Source organism: Mustela nivalis (genome assembly GCF_964662115.1).
Source record: "Mustela nivalis genome assembly, chromosome: 3".
Lineage (NCBI taxonomy): Eukaryota > Metazoa > Chordata > Mammalia > Carnivora > Mustelidae > Mustela > Mustela nivalis.
The window spans coordinates 73,468,463-73,489,812 of NC_139022.1; the positions used below are offsets into that span (position 1 = coordinate 73,468,463).

Genomic DNA, 21,350 nt, shown 5'->3' on the forward strand with positions numbered 1-21,350 from the left:
AGTGAGCAGACATGGAGAGAACATTTTGAGACTTTTCCAGCCCACTGCATCCAACAGCCACAATATCTAACCCCAGACTATCAAATGATCTCACATTATTAAAAATGGCACCTAACTTTCATTAAGTTTGGGAAAAAATTCCATTTAAATTACTCTATCTGCCATCTCAAAACAGAAAACTCAAAATACCTTTCATGCTCAATGTTCTTTTCTAGTTCTTGAACTTCACTTAACAACTTATGTAAGTTTCTAATCTTCGCTTTCTTCTCATTCAGCACCAGAATAAACCGTTTATAAAGATCAGTCTCCAAAGCTTCCTTAGCACTGACACATTTTTCAAATCTAAAATGTAAATAAACAAACAAAAAAAATCATACAGGTTTTTTTTAGCATTACTATTATTCAAAGCAATACTGAAGATGATTTCAAATAAACTTTTCAAGGGAAGTACAATTAAAAATCACTTTTATAGGTTTTCATTGACTTAAAGTTTTATACAGATAATTAAATAATTAGAATTTATTGTTTATTAATGTTAGTAATTTATGCAGTGAGATAAGGATCAATATTGGAAAATGATACCCAAATACCTTTTAAAAACATCTAAATGCCTAAACTTAATCATTTATTTCCAAAAGAGTATTTTTATGGGAGAAATTTCACACAAGAATAATTATAGCCTATGTTTTTTGTACTTGGCTAATATTACTGTAATAGCAACCGTGATCTTGTTTTGTGATTAAGTGATTTACCTCATCAGTTTTCCCTAAATAGACTATGAACTGCTCCACAGCAAGAACATGACTTAGGCAGTTCTATCTTCAGCACCTCATATATACACACTCATATATGCATTTATATAATGAATGAAAGTATCCAACTTGAAATTTCCAAGGGGAAATTAATGAAGCAGCAAATGTGAAAGACCACATATCCTCAATTATAGATATATAAGACAAAACATAAAATTTTCTCTATCATTTATAATTCTTTTTACAATGTTCAAATGAGCTAAGAAGAGATGATATGGATTTTATCCTCCCAGATATAAAGAGAGCTAACAAGCAGAGACTGTATATAAGATATGTACATACACATGAACCATGAATAAACCTGTATTTTAAAGATTTAAATATAAATTATTCCATGTAAAATATTATTTTAAATGTAGCCTTGCCCTGCCTAGTTTTCTCTTTACTTTTTATTCATATTTGTTCTATACAGGTATTCTAGCATTTACATTACATATGTATTTATGTATATATATTTCATAGTATTTGAAATACAGAATTTTTCATTGAAAAATTATAAACAAAAATGTCAACATTTGATACTTTTGGTATACATGTCCCTATGCTTTCAACAATCTACTTATCTAAAGATGAAAAGAATTAGTGCCTCTTACAGAATGAAAAGGAACAGAAAGCAGTATATTTTCTGGGAGCAATTACAGCACTCATAGTACAATCACTGCCACGGCTGTGAACTCCATAGGGCAGAGAGCATGTGTGTCTTATTGACTGCTTTATCTTCAGTGCCTAACACAGTGTTGGGCATTCAACAGATGTGGAGAAGCTATTAGAAAATTAATAAAGTGAGTTAATGTGGGCACCTTATAAAGAGAATGAGTGATTGTGAATTTATTTTTCACTCCTTTAACAGCTACTCACCATTTTAACAGCAACAGTTTTCATCCCCTTCAGCTTCTAAAAACAATCTATGGTAAATATTAATATAACAGTACTCCTTTCATCAGCAAGGCTCTTTAAGAAAGAAGTACACCAAAAAGTGTGTGTGTGTGGGGGGAAAGAGCCAAAGTTGAAGAGGAACTGACAAGATCAATGGCTTATGTTAAGCAGGAACATGTCACTGCAATTTTTTAAAAATCTAATTTAATTTTTTCTCAGTGTTCCAAAATTCATCTTTTATGTACCACATCCAGTGGTCCATGCAGTACATGCCCTCCTTAGTGTAAGAAGGTTCCCCTTTCTCCACATTGTCTCTAACACTTGTTTACTCTCTTGTTAATTTTGGCCATTCTAACTAGTGTAAGATGGTTTCACAATGTGGGTTTTTGGGTAATTTTATTTTATTTTTCAGGGTTCCAAGATTCATTGCTTATGTACCACACGCAGCGCTCCATGCAATACATGCCCTCCTTAATACCAGGCTCACCCCACCCCTTACCCTCTCCCCTCCAAAGTCCTCAGTTTGTTTCTTGGAGTCCACAGTCTCTCATGGTTTGTCTCCCCTTCCAATTTCCCCCACTCACTTCTCCTCTCCACCTCCCTATGTCCTCCATGTTATTCCTTAAACTCCATGAGTAAGTGAAACCATAGGATAACTGACTCTCTCTGTTTGACTTATTTCACTCAGCATAATCTCCTCCAGTCCCGTCCATGTTGATACAAAAGTTGGGTATTCATCCTTTCTGATGGAGGCATAATACTCCATTGTATATATGGACCATATCTTCTTTATTCATTTGTCTGTTGAAAGGCATTTTGGCACTTTCTACAGTTTGGTGACTGAGGCCATTGCTGCTATGAACACTGGGGTACAGATGGCCTTTCTGTTCACTACATCTGTATCTTTGGGGTAAATACTCAGTAGTGCAATTGCAGGGTCATAGGGAAGCTCTATTTTTAATTTCTTAAGGAATCTCCACACTGTTTTCCAAAGCAGCTGTACCAACTTGCATTCCCACTAGCAGTATAAGAGGGGTCCCCTTTCTCCACATCCTAACACTTGTTGTTTACTGTCTTGTTAATTTTGACCATTCTAACTGGTGTAAGGTGGTATCTCAATGTGGTTTTAATTTGAATCTCCCTGAATGCTAATGATGATGAAAATTTTTTCATGTGTCTGCTAATCATTTGTATTTCTCTTTTGGAGAAGTGTCTATTCATGTCTTTTGCCCATTTTTTGACGTGATTATCTGTTTTGTGTGTGTTGAGTTTGAGGAGTTCTTTATATATCTTGGATATCAGCCCTTTGTCTGTAGTGTCACTTGCAAATATCTTCTCCCATTCTGTGGGTTGCCTTTGTTTGGTTGACTGTTTCCTTTGCTGTGCAGAAGCTTTTGATTTTGATGAAGTCCTAAAAGTTCATTTTCTCTTTTGTTTCCTTTACCTTTGGAGACATATCTTGAAAGAAGTTGCTGTGGCCAATGTCGAAGAGGATACTGCCTATGTTTTCCTCTAGGATTTTGATAGATATCTGACTCACGTTGAGGTCTTTTATCCATTTCAAGTTTATCTTTGTGTATGGCGTAAAAGATTGGTCAAATTTCATTCTTCTATACATAGCTGTCCAATTTTCCCAGCACATTTATTGAAGAGACTGTCTTTTTTCCACTGTATATTTTTTCCTGCTTTGTCAAAGATTGTTTGGCCATAGAGTTGAGGGTTCCTATGTGGGCTCTCTACTCTGTTCCACTGGTCTATGTGTCTGTTTTTGTGCCAGGACCATGCTATCTTGGTGATCACAGCTTTGTAGTAAAGCTTCAAATCAAGCAACGTGATGCCCCCAGTTTTGTTTTTCTTTTTCAACATTTCCTTAGCAATTCGGGGTCTCTTCTGGTTCCATACAAACTTTAGGATTGTTTGTTCCAGCTCTTTGAAAAATGCCAGTGGAATTTTAATCAGGATGGCACTGAAAGTATAAATGGCTCTAGGCAGTATAGACATCTAGAAAGACCTCGAGGCAATTGATTGCAAGACTGATGAATCATAATTTTAGACAGGAGCTTTTGAGAGCAGCTAGGGGGAAGGGATTCCTTATGTACAAAGAATGGTCCATCAGAATAACGTCAGACCTGTTCACAGAAACGTGGCAAGCCAGAAAGGGCTGGCAAAACATATTCAGGGCACTAAATGAGAAGAACATGTAGCCAAGAATACTTTATCCAGTGAGGATGACATTCAAAATGGATGGGGAGATAAAGAGCTTCCAAGACCAGCAAGGTTTAAAAGAGTATGTAACCAGCAAGCCAGCACTAGAAGAACTATTACAGGGGGTTCTATAAAAGAAGAATGAACCCAAGAGTGTCACAGAACAGAAATTTACAGAGACAATCTAAAGAAACAAGGACTTCACAGGTAACATGATGTCAATAAAAACGTATCTTTCGATAATCACTCTCAACATAAACAGCCTAAACACTTCCATAAAACAGCACAGGGTTGCAGATTGGATAAAACAACAGGACCTGTCCATATGTTGTCTACAAGAGACCCATTTGGAACCTAAGGATACATTCAGACTGAAAGTAAAGGGATGGAGAAGCATCTTTCCTGCCAATGGGCCTCAAAAGAAAGCTGGGGTAGCGATTCTCATATCAGATAAATTAGATTTTAAACTAAAGACTATATTCAGAGATAAAGAAGGACACTACATCATTCTTAAAGAGTCTATCCACCAAGAAGATCTAATAATTGTAAATATTTATGCCCCCAATACCGGAGCACCCAACTACATAAGACAATGTTAATTAAGATAAAGAGTCATATTGATATGAATACATTGATAGTAGGAGATCTTAACATGCCACTCTCAGTAATAGACAGATCATCCAAGCAGAAAATCAATAAAGAAACAAGAGCACTGAATGACACATTGGACCAGATGGACCTCATAGATATGTCACTGCATTTTTATTTCAGATGCAAGTGTTACATAAACATTATATCTCATTTTCTTGTACTATTTTCTAATGTAACATAGTAAGAAAAATTTTAAAAGATGAACAGAATACATACACCACCAAAATACTTTAGTATACTATAAAATACTTAACACAAAGGTAAATTAAAAACAAATTATAAAAATGTACAATAAAAATCTTGCACATTATATAATTCATTATATGAATTATGTGAATAATTAACCACTTGGTTATTTATCTGATTTAAATATGTATTTAATTTCCACATAAAAGACTTCAATAACTCTTAATTGAAAGATTATGTGCACTTAACAACTACCAAGCACATTTCAAAACCTTTATTAAAATTAACACTTGGTACAACACTTGGACAAAAATGAAAACAAATATGAAAATAAAGTATCAAGTAATTTGTCTAATGAATACTGTTAATCCTAATAACTGGTATCACAACTAAATTGTTAAAGGTAACATGTCTGTGATAGGAGTACAAAGAAGAGAATAAATGGCATCTTATGACTTAACCTTGCTTGGTTTTAGCAAACTTTTAGGATTTTCTTGCAACCAAACTTCCAATCATCAAACTGGTTAACACTTCCTAGACAAAGCTAGGGAGTAGGGGTTGGCTCGACAGAGTATTACTATGAACAGGACAAAAATTTATTCTCAATTATTAATTTATCAACAAATCTGGATTCTTCTATTCTTCTATTAAATATTCAGTAGCTAAGAAGTACATACCATCTTCCTTACCCTATTTTTTTATTAACATATAATGTATTATCTATTTCAGTGGTACAGGTCTGTGATTCATCAGTCTTACACATTCACAGAACTCACCATAGCACATATCCTCTCTCCTTCCCCCATTTTTAATGCCAATCCTCTCTTACAGTATTATGATGCTACAAGGCCTTCCATTATTACTTGCCTCCTGCCAACCTTTCACCGAAAGAACTAGACTGGTATTAGAAGATGAGGCCATTTAGTGAAGGAGAAACATGGGATTCACTGTGAAGTCAGTGATACTAAAGGAGAACTAACATACAACTAGATTAGACTACAACTAGTCCAAGGATCATCTCCAAGGAAAAACTCAAACCTGATGAAAACATAAATAATATCAAACAGGAAGGGGCTAATGATGCTTCATCCTTTCAACAGTGACTAGGACAACAGAACAATAATGTTAAGGTTAATTAGTATCCTAGGACTGACATATCTAAAACTATGACACAATACTAATTTTAAAAATTAAAAGGATAAAGACTAAGTATGCAAATAGTGAATATTAGAAATAAAATACTTCTATGCAGGAAAACAGTCTAAGAATAGTATCAAAAATAATAACAAAAATAGGAGCAGAAACAAGGCAAATATATGCAAAAATATAATCCAATCTAAAACAGATTAAAAAGATATCCCAAAATAAAACATCAGATACATAAATGTGAACATGTGGTGCTTAGAAATCATGCAGCAACCTTTTTACAATCATCTCTGGCCAAATTTATATCCAGGTCAGGGATGTACAGCAAAAGAAAATGTGAATGGAGTTCAGAGGACAAAGAATGCTACAAAGAACTGGAAAAGAAAGCAGTGTAAAGAGATTTAATAAGGCTTTAAGTACTGAAGAAGATGGTAAACAGCTGTTCCTCATCCTCTCTGACGACAGAATAAGAGGAAATGGCCTTCAACTATACCATGAAGGACTCAGATTACCAAGAGATGGAAGGAACAATTTTCTGACTGTGACTGTTCTTAAACACTATAATGGGCTACCAAGGGGAGTTGAAGCTATCTCCTGAGGTCTTTAAAAATCAGACTGAATTCATCTGGATAAAATGTGATCCTAGCTTGAAGGCAGAGATGAAGTAAAAGAGCTTTCAAGGTCTCTTCTATTCTAATGATTCCATGAGTGTCAACCCAATTCAATCTGCTGAGAACTGCCTCCAGTTACAAGTTTAATAACTTTAACGCAGAATAAAGCTGGAGTTTGACTTGGTGTCTGAATGCAAACAAAAGACCTATTCAGGAATATGGAACTCGAGAGTTGTATTTGAAACTTAATAGGAAAAACAAGTGAAATAAATATAGCTAATAATTTAAGGATTCACATACAATATTTCCAATGTTTTCTCCTTCACCTAAACTATACAAAATTAAATTGATCCAGTTATGTCACTTGTTCAAAACAGAGCTAAGACCACAATTATTAAACAGTTAATAAAAAATAACAGCAAATATATATTAAAAGCCTACACATTAAAGCTTATTTTTTACTCATACTGTAATTCATTTCTTATTCAAATTTCATCTATTCTCCACTGTCATCCCAAATGGAAATGGTTTTAGGGTTGGTTCTGATTATAATTATACATGTTTAAGTTAAAAAACATATTTTTAAAACTCCCAAAAAGTAAAAAAAGAAATTTAATCTATAATTCCAGACATACATACACTATTAACATTTAATTTTCTCCCTCTAGATATTTTCTATCTAAAGATATATTTAGCAAAACTGGCATGATATTCCTCTTTTTGTTAACAACATTTCTCTTCTTAACATATCATTAACATTTTCCATGGTACAAGCACATGTGTATATGACTGGTTTTTGCGCATATGATATCCCATTGTGTATCACCTTTATTTAGGACCTATATCCACCATAGCTTCTAAGGGAATTCTCACCATCTATTTTGTGCCAGTCATTCCCTCACACATACACAATCTGAAACAATGACGGGAAAGAAACGATTGGAGCATGGATGGACACTGATACAAGAGTATCAAAGGCTGCCCAGAAAACTGAGCTGTGGCCAGGCCTAACATGATGGCCACCACTCTAATGATTTTCTACTTCCTATGTCCGCAGTTACCTAACTCGCTATGCTCATGTCCTATTTATAATCTCCCTAAAGACTCTTCATCAGTACTACTGCCATACAGAAGATGGAGATAGAAATCCTTTGCTCATTTTCCACCATACTAAGGCTCTAGGGAGGGAACATTTAAGAAAGCACTGCTTGGCCATGACCAAGATGTATTTACAGCTCCTTCAAATGGCCACCTTCTCCTGTGATAGGAAAGAAACCCATTTGGGAAATTTGGAAAATAGAGCTAACTAATCTAACATGTGGAATACAATCAAGAGCATAGAATTCTCTGGAGCAGGCTCACTGTCCTCTGGGGGCTAGCACAATGGAACACATTGCCAACCCCTGAAGAAAATATGTGACCTAGTATTTATAAGAAAAGAATAGCTGGAGCATAATAAGCCTGGCGATAAGAGATATGGTTGCACTTCTGGTCAGATAGGAAACATTTTGCCACAATAATGCAAAAGCACTTTCTGGACAGTTCAGGAATAGTAAATCAAGCATCTGGGGGCCACATATTATACACAGCCCTCCCCCACTGTTTTATAGCACAGGGTGCGTTTGTCTCCACCGTCTCATCTTTGTTCCCTGCTGCTTTCCAGTCAAAGGCAGTGGTGGTGAATACTGATGAGGTTAACACCTCTTTCAACCTCTGGCAGACATTTTAAAGCAATTTGTTCAAGTACCAAGTACCCAGTCTGCATTTTTGTGGGCAATTTGAGGATCAAATTTCCTATCGTCTTGAGGGTATTTTGAGTTTTAAATATAATGGCTTATCACGGCCATACTACATCTCCTTTAATTGGATTTATTTCACATATAAAAAAGAAAAGCATATCCAAACTACAGATAAAGACCAAAACCGTGCTTTCTAGCACAGATATTTGATATTGATTCATACTAACACGATTTTAAAGAGAAATAGGAAGAGCAAAATTAACTTGTTTTTCCCTATGGTTTCCTAATATTTACATAGTTGTGATTTGGTCTCATTATTATTATACAATTGGAGATAAAAGTTAATTCAGAAATAAAAGAGAACAAGAAACTTTCTTAATATAATAACTAAGAGTCAAATATAGTCAGATTTTAGGTGTTAAGTTTACATGTCTTACATTAGTAAATGTAATTGGATATATAGAAACCTAATTCCTTCTGGTCAACACCCTTTCCACAAATCTAGATTGATAGTGGTAAACACTTCACATTTTTCATATACTCTCATATTTACTTACCAATCCATATAAAACAATCTTAAGGATTGTCCTAATAAGATCCTAAGTTGGAAAATTATTCTTATGTTTTAGAGTTACTGGTTTGAATGAAAGATAAAAAGTCCACTGGACATATTGGATATAAGGATAATATTATTATCATTTTATATACATTCCATGTAACTCTTTCAGGTGTTGCCACGTATGTATGTACCAACATGTGCATATGTTATATGTCTCTGTAAAGATATAAATGGTCACAACATACCATTTTGTTTCCTTCAAACATCTTTTACATAACAGAGTAATAAAAAATACACCCTGGACTGGCCTAGATTATGATACAGTGAAAAAATGCATAATAAGGGGCGCCTGTATGGCTCAGTGGGTTAAAGCCTCTGCCTTCGGCTCAGGTCAGAATCCCAGTGTCCTGGGATCGAGCCCCACATCGGGCTGTCTGCTCCGCAGAAAGCCTGCTTCCTCCTCTCTCTCTCTGCCTGCCTCTCTACCTACTTGTGATCTCTGTCTGTCAAATAAATAAATAAAATCTTTAAAAAAAAATGCATAATAAGAAGTAAAGTGACGTTCTTCAAAATTTAAAAAAAAAAAGGGGGCGGCAAAATCAGGAAAATAAAGGCTTCCAAATGTCTTATCTAATAAACACAATTACATCACCTTTTTAAAATTCTCAATGAGCAAAATAAGTCTATATCAGGATCCAAAGCACACAGCATCTGAAATAGCTTCCATTTACATAAAGAGTCCATATAAGTAATGAATTGGCATATTTACACTTTGTGTACCTTTTTATTCATTATTGATCCTATAATTTGAGGTAAATTAAATCTTATAAATATCAACTTCCTAAATTTTGATTAATATTAGTGGCTCCTGATTCTCATTGCCTGATTACTCTTTTCGTTCATTAGTTTGATGATGCCACCAAATACTAATGACCTAAAAGTGTTAACATACTCCAATAATGTATAGTAATGACCAGTAGTTTGGTTTAATCATACTAAGTAAAGATTTTACGTTTATATATGCTAGTCTACATATATAATAAACTTACAAATCATTAACTTAAGTCTATAACAATATAAAGAGAGCTTAGTGTTTTTATAATACAAGAACATTAGCACATACCGTCCTTGAACATCATTCCAATCTCTCAAAAGCCTTTCATTTTCCTTCTGCAGGTGCTCATTCTTGGCTTGGTTTTCTGTGATGGTGTCCAGGCAATCACAAATAAGTTTTCTAATGACCTCAGCTGGACTTGCAACTTTCTCTAGACTGAAGGAACCAAGTCTGAACTAGAACGAAAGGAAAACATTATTAGTTTGGGGAGAATATCAAGATCGAGTGCGATCTTCTGAGTGGGAAAAAAACATAAGATTCAAATACAGTGCATTTATCAGATATAAATACAGAGAAGAAAAACTGGGCAACTTCCTACCTTCTTATGGAAGTTTATCATGTAAATCAACATATAACTCAAGAATAATTTGTGTGTTAAGTCACTCTTCTACCTCCTAGCAGAGAAGAAAACATCTAAATACCATATAAGCATACTACTGTTTTTTTTAGTACAACTTAATTTAAGTCACTACTCAGAGTAAGAAAAGGAATCATAAACGAAGATTTTTTTTAAAGATTTTTTTAAAATGTATTTATTTGTCAGAGAGAGAGAACACAAGCAGGGAGAGCGGCAGGCAGAGGGAGAAGCAGACTCCCCACTAAGCAAGAAGCCCGACGCAGGACTTGATCCCAGGACCCTGAGAGCATGACAAGAGCCGAAAGCAGAGGCATAACCAACTGAGCCACCCAGGCATCCATATACACGAAGATTTTTAACTGTACTTTCTATTACTAGTGACAGTAACACAGAATAAGTGACATAATCTATTTCTGAAGAAAGGAAAATTTTGGCAATAGTTAAAAGAAATACAGCATTTTAGGGAACGGATAAACCCAGGGGCACTACTCAGTAATTATTTCTATATCAAAAACCAAATAAATCACAAATAATACTGTCCAATGTCAAGTTTGTATACATCTTATTTCTTCAGAAAGGTAAGACTTACAAAAATACATCCTCTACTAGAAGGCACTTTAAAATAAAATAATATAATATGGTATTATAGTATGGAATTTATAGTATGGAATTTAGAAGGGGATACCAGTTCTCCTCATTTAACAGATAAAGATAATGAAATACAGTGATTTAATCACAATCATAATTATCCTTACTATTAAAATCATTATAACAGCTAAATATAAGACTTTTAACATGATAACTATTATTATATAGTTACCACATCTCACAGTTGAAATTTAACTCACATACAACTCACACACATACAATTCATCTAATCATCACCAAAATGAAACTATTATATCCACTTCATAAATTAGTAAACTGTGGTTCAGAATCATTATCTAATATATTGAAGGAATACTGCCAAAATCCTGCTATGCTATGCTATTATGCTATTTCCTGACATAAGAAGATAACCCAAGTAAAAAACTAGTAGGGTACCTGGGTGGTTCAGTCAGTTAAGCATCCAACTTTTGGATTCTGCTCAGGTCCTGATCTCATGACTTGTGAGATCGAGGTCTATGTAGGACTCCCTGCTCATGGGGAATCTTTTTGGATATTCTGTTCCTCTGCCCCTTGCTCCCACACACACTCTGTCTCTCTTAAATAAATAAGTCTTTTAAAAATAAATAATAAAAAAATAAAAATTTAAAAACTAGTAAGAGGAAGAATTAGGTTCACAACCTACACATAATATTTTTTACCTTTTTTTATTATGATCAGTTAGCCACTGTATAGTACATCATTAGTTTTTGATGTAGTGTTCAATAATTCATTAGTTACATATAACACCCAGAGCACATCACAACATGTGTGCTCCTTAATACCCATCACCCTGTTACCCCCTCCCCTATTCCCTTCTCCTCTGAGACCCTCAGTTCATTTCCTGGGGTCCATAGTCTCTCATGGTTCATTTCCTTCTCTGATTTCTCTCCCTTCGGATTTCCCTTTTTTCCCCTGTGGTCCTCCGTACCACTGCTTATGTTCCACATATAAGTGAAACCATATAATTGTCAGTCTCTGCTTGACTCCTTTCAGGTAGCATAATCTCCTCCAGTTCTATCCACATCAATGCAAATAGTGGGTAGTTACCCTTTCTGATGGCTAAAAAATATTCCATTGCATGTATGTACCACATCTTCTTTATCTATTCATCTGTTGAAGGGCATCTCGGCTCCTTCCACAGTTTGGCTCTTATGGAGACTGCTGCTATGAACATTGTGGTGCATGTGCACCTTCTTTTCACTACATCTGCATCTTTGGGGTAAATACCTAGTAGTGCAATTGCAGGCCACAGAGTAGCTCTATTTTTAACATCTTGAGGTACCTCCATACTGCTTTCCAGAGTGGCTGTAGAAGCTTGCATTCCCACCAACAGTGCAGGAGGGTTCCCCTTTTCCCACACCCTCACCAACATTTGTTGTTTTCTGTTTTGTTAATTTTTGCCACTCTAACTGGTGTAAGGTGGTATCTCATTGTGGTTTTGATTTTAATTTCCCTGATGGCTAATGAAGTTGAATATTTTCTCATGTCTCTGTTAGCCATTTGTATGTCTTCTTTGGAGAAGTATCTGTTCATGTCTTCTGCCCATTTTTTGACTGGGTCATTTCTCTTTTGAATGCTGAGTTTGAAAAGTTCCTTATAGATATTAGATATGAGCCCTTTATCTGTAATGCCATTTGCAAATTCTTCTCCCATTCCGTGTGTTGCCTCTTAGTTCTTTTTGACTATTCCCTTTGCTGTGCAGAAGCCTTTTATCTTGATGAAGCCCCAAAACTTCATTTTCACTTTTGTTTCCCTTGCCTCTGGAGACATGTCTTGAAAGAAGTTACTGTGGCTGACGTCCAACAGGTTACTGCTTATACTCTCCTCGAGGATTTTGATGGATTCCTGTCTCACACTGAGGTCTTTCATCCATTTTGAGTTTACCTTTGTACATGGAGTAAGGGAATGGTCCAGTTTCATTCTTGTATAGGTAGCTGTCCAGTTTTACAACACCCATTCCTGAATCAAACTCTTCAGAGAATAGGGATAGTGGGAACATTCCTCAATAGCATTAAAACCATCTATGAAAACTCACAGTGAATATCATTATCATCCCTTTAATGTCAAGAACACAACAGCGATGCCCACTCTCCCCACTATTGTTCAGCATAATACTAGAAGTCCCAGCCTCATTAATCAGACAACAAAAAAGAAATAAAAGGCATCCAAATTAGTAAAGAACAAGTCAACCTCTCTTTGTAGATGACATGATTTTTTAAGTGGAAAACCCAAAAGACTCCACCCCCAAATTACTAGAACTCATACAGCAATTCAGTAATGTGGCGGGATACAAAATCAATGTGTGAAAAATCTGCTGCTTTCTCATACACTAACAATGAAACTGCAGAAAGGGAAATTAGAGAATCAATTCCATTTATAATAGCACCAAAAACCATAAGATAGTTCGGAATAAACGTAACCAAAGAGGTAAAGGATCTATACTCTAGAAACCACAGACTGCTTATGAAAGAAATTGAGGAAGAAACAAAAAGATGGAAAAACATTCCATGTTCATGGATTAGAAGAATAAACATTGTTAAAATAACTACCCTCTCCAGAGCAATTTACACATTCAATATCTACACATAATCCTTAAAAGACTCTAATAACATTGAGTGAGTGGCAGAACTGAGAGCGAAACTGAAGGGTTTTTGCTGGTTTTGGTTTTTGGGGCTTCCAGATCAGTAATTTCTACTATAGTATTCATCTAATAGAAACACTTCTAAAATGTCTTGCTTTTGAAAGATTATTTCTATAAATATATTATATTCAAACTGAGAAATATTTAACGGTGACTGATAATTCTGAGAAAAATTCCTATTAGTCAATTTAGAAATAAAGCTGAAAGTCAATAAAGAGAAAACCTGATATTTGCAATCTACATGGAATTTTATAAGACATTTCAGTTAATTTATATAACTTAGAAATACTTAAGGTATTCAGGAATTTTTAGGATAATTTAGGCATAATTTAGCAAATATTTGGGTGTTTAACCCCACACAAAGTAAACTTTTCTGGACAAATTGTGGTTACTAATTTACTTTAAATTTTCAGGTAGAAAATGGAAGTTCATGTCTTACTTAATACTACAAAAAATCTGGGGTGCCTGTGTGGTTCAGTGGGTTAAAGCCTCTGCCTTTGGCTCAGGTCATGATCTCAGAGTCCTAGGATCCAGCCCCTTTTTGGGCTCTCTGCTCAGTGGGGAGCCTGCTTCCCTCTCACTCTCTGCCTGCCTCTCTGCCTACTTGTGATCTCTGTCTGTCAAATAAATAAATAAAATCTTAAAAAAAAATCTTAAAAAAATACTATAAAAAATTTGCCAAAAGGCTTAACTACTGATGATTCCTAGGAAATAAGAAGCTTTACTGACACTCACTTAAAATGTAAAAGAAAACAAAAAATATTAATATTCTCTAGGATTATAGCACATTTTAGAGGACTGAATAGCACTGCTCTTGCCATAAAAAAAAAATTACATATTTGTGTGTGTTTTTGAGATCTAAGCAGATATGTCTGTTTAATTTTGTTTTATCTCACCTTTTCCTATTTCTTATCAACAGGGAAATCAGACTAAGAAAAATTGTCCTTTATTTCAATGAGTACACCCACTTATATTAGGCTTACATATGTAAGCAAAATCAAGCACTTTAAGCAATGTTTACCAAATGAAAACCTAGAAAAGTCTAAGAAGTTTTATTTTTTCAGTTCAAATTATTTCAAACTATTTGTCATTTTTTATTTACTCATTTATTTTTCATGCACTTTAAATGGCCTAAAACATTTGCAGTTTTCATATATAACTAAACATGAGTCTTTTTAAAAGCATAGGAGTTTAAATAAGACAGTTTATCTGGCCAGAAGCCTGCTTAAGACTCTCTCTCTCTCTCTGCCCTTCTCCCTCTGCCCCTCCCTACCTCACTCTCTAAAAAAAAAAAAGAAAGAAAGAAAGAAAGAAAGAAAGAAAGAAAGGTTTATGTGTATAAAGAATATATAATTTGAAAGTAAATTTAAGGGGAAAAATAAATCAAAGCGTTTACTTTTTGAAGCTTTTCTTAGTATACTAAACACATACACACAAAAGTTAAAGAACACCTACAGAATATATAGAATTTAACTCTAAAAGTATCACTTTTATACTGAATAAAGTAATTTGTAAAATACAAATGCACAGACAAGCATAAGTCCAGCTGCCTATTCATCTATTTCAGATGGCAAAGGAAGAAGGAACCAATTCTAAATCACTAATAAGCAATTTCTTTCAAAATATCATATAAACCTATATATTCAAATTCCAAAAGACAAGTCTTAAATCTCTTGGCTAATCACTACAGAATAAACTTAATATATCATTTCTTCTTAGGAATAGGCAACTATTTCCTGCTTCTATTTCCTAATTATATTCACTAGTTTTGGGTCCTTTAATGGGTATGAACATGATAGTCTAAACAATAAAAAAAATACAAATAAGTATCTAGAAATTCAATACAAGAAACAAAATTTACTTGACCATCTGACTGTACCTCCCTTCCTGTAAAACACACAGTTCAGAGCCACAGCACAAAGCTTCCTTCTACTTTCACTCCTGCTGTTCCAGCCTTTCCACATCATTGAAGATGTAAGGGGACATATGCACTGAACTTTGATTAGGGCCTTTTATCAGACCTAATGAAGTCAGAAGCATAAAATATTTCTGCACTCTAACGTGTATCAAGCCAATTTTTAAAGAAGATTTATTTTAGAGATAAAGAGAGAGCACAGGTCTGGGGAGGAGCAGAGGGAGAGAGACAAACAGACTCTGTGCTGAGCACAGAGCCCAACAGGGCATCAATCCAAAGACCCTGAGATCATGACCTGAGCTGAATCAAAAGACAGACTTAACTGACTGAAGCCACCAAGACACTCTAGGGTTTTGTTTTGTTTTGTTTTTTGTTTTTCCTAAAGAGAGACAGAGAGCATGAGAGCTCAGGGAGGGGGAGTGGGTGTTGGGAGTGGGGAGGGGCAAAGGGAAAGAGGGAGAGAGGGAGAGAGAGATTCTTAAGCAGGACCCATGCCCCAGTATAGAGCCTGATGGCAGGGCTCGATCTCATGATCCTGAGATCATGACCTAAGCTGAAATCAAGAGTCCGATGCTTAACCAACTGAGCCACCAAGGCACCCCATATCCAGTAAATCTTTATACTAGCCCACATATAAAAAGAGGCAACTTTAAAAAGTATTATTTTTTAATTTTATTTATTTATTTATTCAAAGAGATCACAGGCAGGTAGAGAGGCAAGCAGAGAGAGAGAGCTGGGGAAGCAGGCTCTCTACCTAGCAGAAAGCCTGATGTGGGGCTCGATCCCAGGACCCTGGGATCATGACCTGAGCCAATGGCAGAGGCTTTAACCCACTGAGCCACCCAGGCACTCCCTAAGGTATTATTTTTTTTAAAAAAAGAAAATTTAAACAAAAGCCACACTGTATGGATGCCATGGTTTTAAAAACTTCTACTTTAAATTTTTGTTTGATATAGAAGGCTATTAGCACAGCTTTTCCTTAATTATTAGTTCTATAATTTCAAAATAATCTACACTATAAAATTGGGACTTCAAATGGTCACCAGAATCAGAAACCACAAATTAAAGGCATCCTGAAAGCATGTCTCTCCTTTAGAAGCATGGACAAAAAAATTTCTTTTTGTAGTCAGTTCTCAGAATCTTACAGAGAATTCGGTACATAGACCTATACTAGTCACTTCATTCTGTTTGTAATCTAAAATTTTAAACCACATCTTTATTTTTCTGTGTAAAAAATTTGAGAACAATTAACCTTTAAAATGTTGATAATCATAGGAGTTTACACTAGTTGGTTCCAAAGTGTCATAATTTTAGATATTAAAACAAACAAATAATAGCATTTTAAAAACCTGACCTGCATTAAAAATTCTCAATTTCAGAGAACTTTTCCCTTTTTTTTTTTTTTTTTTTTTGGCCCAAGCTTTGTTTATTCTGGATATCTGCCAATTCTTAAGTCCAGGATTAAATACCATACCTCCTTACCACTTCAAAGTCCAGGTCACATTCTCTATAACTACTTTAGTCTATACTGACCTCTCTATTCTTAATACTTCAGAGTTTGTCTCTCAATTTTTCCCTCCTGTCATCCTCCCTATGCTTTCCTCTGGTTGTTTCAGAAATGTAGTCTTTTAAATTTCTAGCTCTTTAAGATCAGAAGGTCTATCTTGTATTTCTCTTCCACCACCTAGACAGTAACTTGCACAGCTCTATGCAAATATTAAGCACTACATAGAGACTTCAATTTTTTATTTGAATAATCCTTATTAATAAAGGAATGTAACTATAATGGGGCAAGCAAATGAAAAACTGAGACAATGGGGCACCTGGGTGGCTCAGTCAGTTAAGTATCCAACTTTTGATCTCAGCTCAGGTCTTGATCTCAGGATTGTGAGTTCAAGCCCCACTCTGGGCTCCACACTGGGAGCAGAGCCCACTTAAAAACAAAACAAATAAATAAATAAAAATGGGCCCTGATGCTCTGAATACAAATTAAGAAATATTTTTAAATAGTATAAGAATATAACAAAGTTTTCTTATTGAATAGTATAATTAAAACAAAAAAAAATGCATGCTAAGAAACTGTATCAGGACTTGATACTATGCTAATATATATGTTTAATAAAACCTACTCAGATTATTTTTTGTCACATTTTTTTAAGAATGTTATAAAATTATATACTCAGTTTTCAGCTTCTTTGGAGTGACCAAATTAAAGAGACTATATAGCATTAGTAAATTATACAAAATAAACACTATAAATAACTATTAACCAATTCCTGGGGGATTGTTTGTAGCCCTTCTGAATGTTTCTGGGGAGGGAGAGTTATTATAGTGTGGGTTGATATTCTCCTTAGAATATCAATTAAACATCAATTAAAGAATTTGAGTATTGATATATTATCCAAGTAGTCTAAATAACCTTGCAGAATTACTCTTTGCTACTGTCCTGGGAACCAAAATGTAAAGCTAAATGAAAAGGAGAAATAAAGATATCTTGATTGTTATTACTAGGCAAATGACAGCAGAGAGGAACTCATTTTTTTCAGTATGTGTTTTTAATTTATTCCTATCAGAAAAAAGTTTGGCTATACCTAGATATATGTACACTAAAAAAGTAAAGCCTGCCCATTATAGTTTATAATACAGAATGTTTTACCTATTTTAGACAAATACATAGTTGCATATACCTAGCCATTATAATACACAGTCACAAAATTCAGTAATTATAGGAAATCAGTCAAGTTTTGTAATAAAAAAAGAGATCAAACTGTATTACTTTGCCCTACTTATTTTAATTATCACTTGCTCATAATTTGGATCAAATATATTTGTACTAAGATATGTGTAATGAACTCTTCAGTTTAGTGGCCTGTTGAAATGTTTATTTCATATTTAAATAAGTAACATTACAAATATACCTCCTGATGCAGTAATTTCTTGAGGCTGACAACTGGTAACATTTCTTTTCTAAGACATGTAGAACTTAGAAAAGAATACTGATAAGGACTTCTTGTAAAAACGATAAAAGAGCTACATATAGTATGAGACCAGTAATCTCACCTTTTTCACTATTTTCTTGCCCAAATTTCTTACAGTTCATAAAAAAAATGTTTAAATATCTCAAGATGATTTTATGATCAAGGAAGGCTCTGTATATTTTAGATCCTGTAGGATCTAAATGCTATAACCTAAAAGTGAAAAATACTCTGATCTCAAATTAGAGTGCAAACAAAATTATTAGAATTTAAGGCCATGCTATGTGCTTTAATATATTAAACTTCATCTAAGAATTCTTATTCTGGTCCTCATAATTGTAAAAATCTTTGGTAGAAGTCAGAGAATCCTTCACAACAAAAAATCCAAAGCCTATGTGGTAAGTGAATCTTAAAAGTTACTTTTACTTTGAATGACTATAAATGTTCACTCCACTACTGTCTTAAAATAGATGATGATTCTTTTGGTTCATGAGAAATATAGTAAAATTCAAATTTATCTCAGCCTAATTAAGAGTTAAAATTAACAATGAAAAATTATACTACACGGAGATTTAGAATCAACTGGAAAGTTTTTTATAGTAACTGGATTGGGGGAGGGGGATAGAGAGCAACAGTTGCATATTATTCCCTGTTACTTTATTTTGGGTAGTAGGTAGTGATAAATAAATATTGCCTTAGATTCCCTGACACTCTTCTAAATCTCTTAATACTTATCTAATCACATTTGTGCAATATGCTTCTCTGTCCTCCAGTTAGACGCTAAATGGTAATGTTTCTTGGCATGGTCTCTTGACCTACTTTTCTTTTTCCTCTATATTTATAGGGTTATCCACAATCACAGCTTCCATTATTACAGATAAACTGAAATCTGCCAAATGTGTATGTAGGTGAGGCCTCTCCTAAACTGCAGACTTACATACACATTTAACTCCTTTTTGGAATGGTGCCAGCAAGATGACCTATGCAAACCTCAAACTGTAAATGCCAAAACAGAATTCATTGCTCATCCCCCTCACTACTATACTAGCTCTTCCCTGAATTTTCCACTAGACATTCACTGTTCGCTCAGTTATACTTGGGTGGTCTAGTGAGTAAGTATGGATAGCTAACAGAGCATTGCAGTATTTACTTTTTTTTTTTTTTTGCAGTATGCTAAAAGCTGCAAAAGGATAGTGGCTACATATTACACATAAGTATCCCCAATTTTTTTTTCTTAAGTTAGTAGGCTTTTTTTTTTTTTTTAGAGCACTTTCAGTTTTACAGAATAATAGAATGGGGACAGTTCCCATACACGCCCCCCCACCCACAGGTGCCCCTAATATTAACATCTGCATGCATGTGCTACATTTGCTACAATGGCTGAGATCAGTATTGTTTAGCTAGTAATACTTAAACTCCATAATTTACAGCAGAGTTAATTATTTGTATGGTACAGCTGACTCTTGAGCGACATGGTTTTGAACTGTACAGGTCCACTTACACATGGATTTTTTATAGTACCATCCTGTAAATTTATTTTTTCTTCCTTAAGATTTTCTTAGAAACATTTTCTTTCCTCTAGCTTATTTTATTGTAATACAGTATATAATACATATAAAGTATAAAATAAAATATGTGTTAGGAGACAGTTTACGTTATTGGTAAGGCTCCCGGTTAACAATAGACTATTAGGAATTAAGTTTAGGGGGAGTCAAAGTTAGTATCCCCATTCTTACATGGTGAAATACAGAATACATTCATTCATTCATTTATCAGACTTTCTGAGTATGTACTATATACCAGGTATTAGAGACAATGCTGTGGGAAAGGAAAAAATTGTGTCTGTTCTCTTGGAAAGAATTGATGGTACACAATGATTATAATTTCACATAGCTGTAGGATCAAAGAAGGAAATAAAAGAGGTAATTGATTGTGACTGGAGGGCAGCATATCTTTGGATATGGCGGTCAGAGAACAAGACCTTGCAAAAACTTAGGGGGACCACACAGCAGATGAGATGGAAAAGGTAGACAGGAGACTAGGTCACACAGGACTTTGTAGGCCACAGTAAGAGGTTGAACATTTATTCCAATTATAACAAAAAGCCATTGGAAAGTTATATGCAGGAAAATGACTGCTTAAATAGCACACAGCACTTAGCCTCTAAGATTGCATCTGATTATCTCAGCCTCCTGGGACTCATACCCTGTGTAATCCCCTCCCCTCAAGAGCAGGAAGGCCTGTGATTGGTTCCAACCAACAGAATACAGCAAAGGAGACATATATAACTTCCGTGATTAAGCTATAGAAGATTATAATATCCAGGGTGCCTGGGTGGTTCAGCAGGTTAAAGCCTCTGCCTTTGGCTCGGGTCATGACCTCAGGGTCCTGGGATCAAGCCCCACATCAGGCTCTCTGCTCAGCAGGAAGCCTGCTTCCTCCTCTCTCTCTGCCTGCTTCTCTGTGATCTCCATCTATCAAATAAGTAAATAAAATCTTTAAAAAAAGAAAAAAGATTATAATATCCATCTTGCTAATAGAGTCTTTCCTTTTATGACACTAGCAGCTATGTTGGAGAAGCCCATGCAACAGGGAACAGAAAGTGATCTCTGACAAATAACCATCTTAAAACCATGGGAAGTCTCTAACCAATAGCCAGTGCATTAGATGGGTTCACTAAAGATAAGGAAACAATAAGATGTTTATACACGTAGGAAGACTTATTGTAAGGAATTGGTTTACATGATTTTGAAGATAGGTAAGTCCAAAATCTGTTGGGTGGACCCAGGAGGCTGGAAATCTAGGAAGAGTCAGTGAAATCTCTCGACAGATTTCCCTCTTGTTCTGGAGAGATCAGGCTTTTGTGCTGTTCAGGCCTTCAACTGACTGACTGGGGTCCTCCCTTATTTGTTGG

At 34.9% G+C, this 21,350-nt stretch overlaps 1 protein-coding gene across 13 annotated transcripts in view; it reads right to left on the reverse strand.

Moving 5' to 3' along the window:
• The window catches only part of XRCC4 (X-ray repair cross complementing 4), a 336,879-nt gene that overhangs the window by 223,207 nt on the left and 92,322 nt on the right, over window positions 1–21,350 (reverse strand). For all 13 annotated transcript variants that reach the window (XR_014310086.1, XR_014310087.1, XM_082724695.1 and 10 more), the window contains 2 exons: window positions 9,909–10,075; window positions 190–342 (listed from right to left, as the gene is read on the reverse strand). Coding sequence is in view for 11 of the 13 variants with exons in the window: in XM_082724695.1 (XP_082580821.1) it covers window positions 190–342; window positions 9,909–10,075 (320 nt within the window). In the remaining 2 variants the exon portion in view is untranslated. The remainder of the gene's footprint in view (window positions 1–189; window positions 343–9,908; window positions 10,076–21,350) is intronic.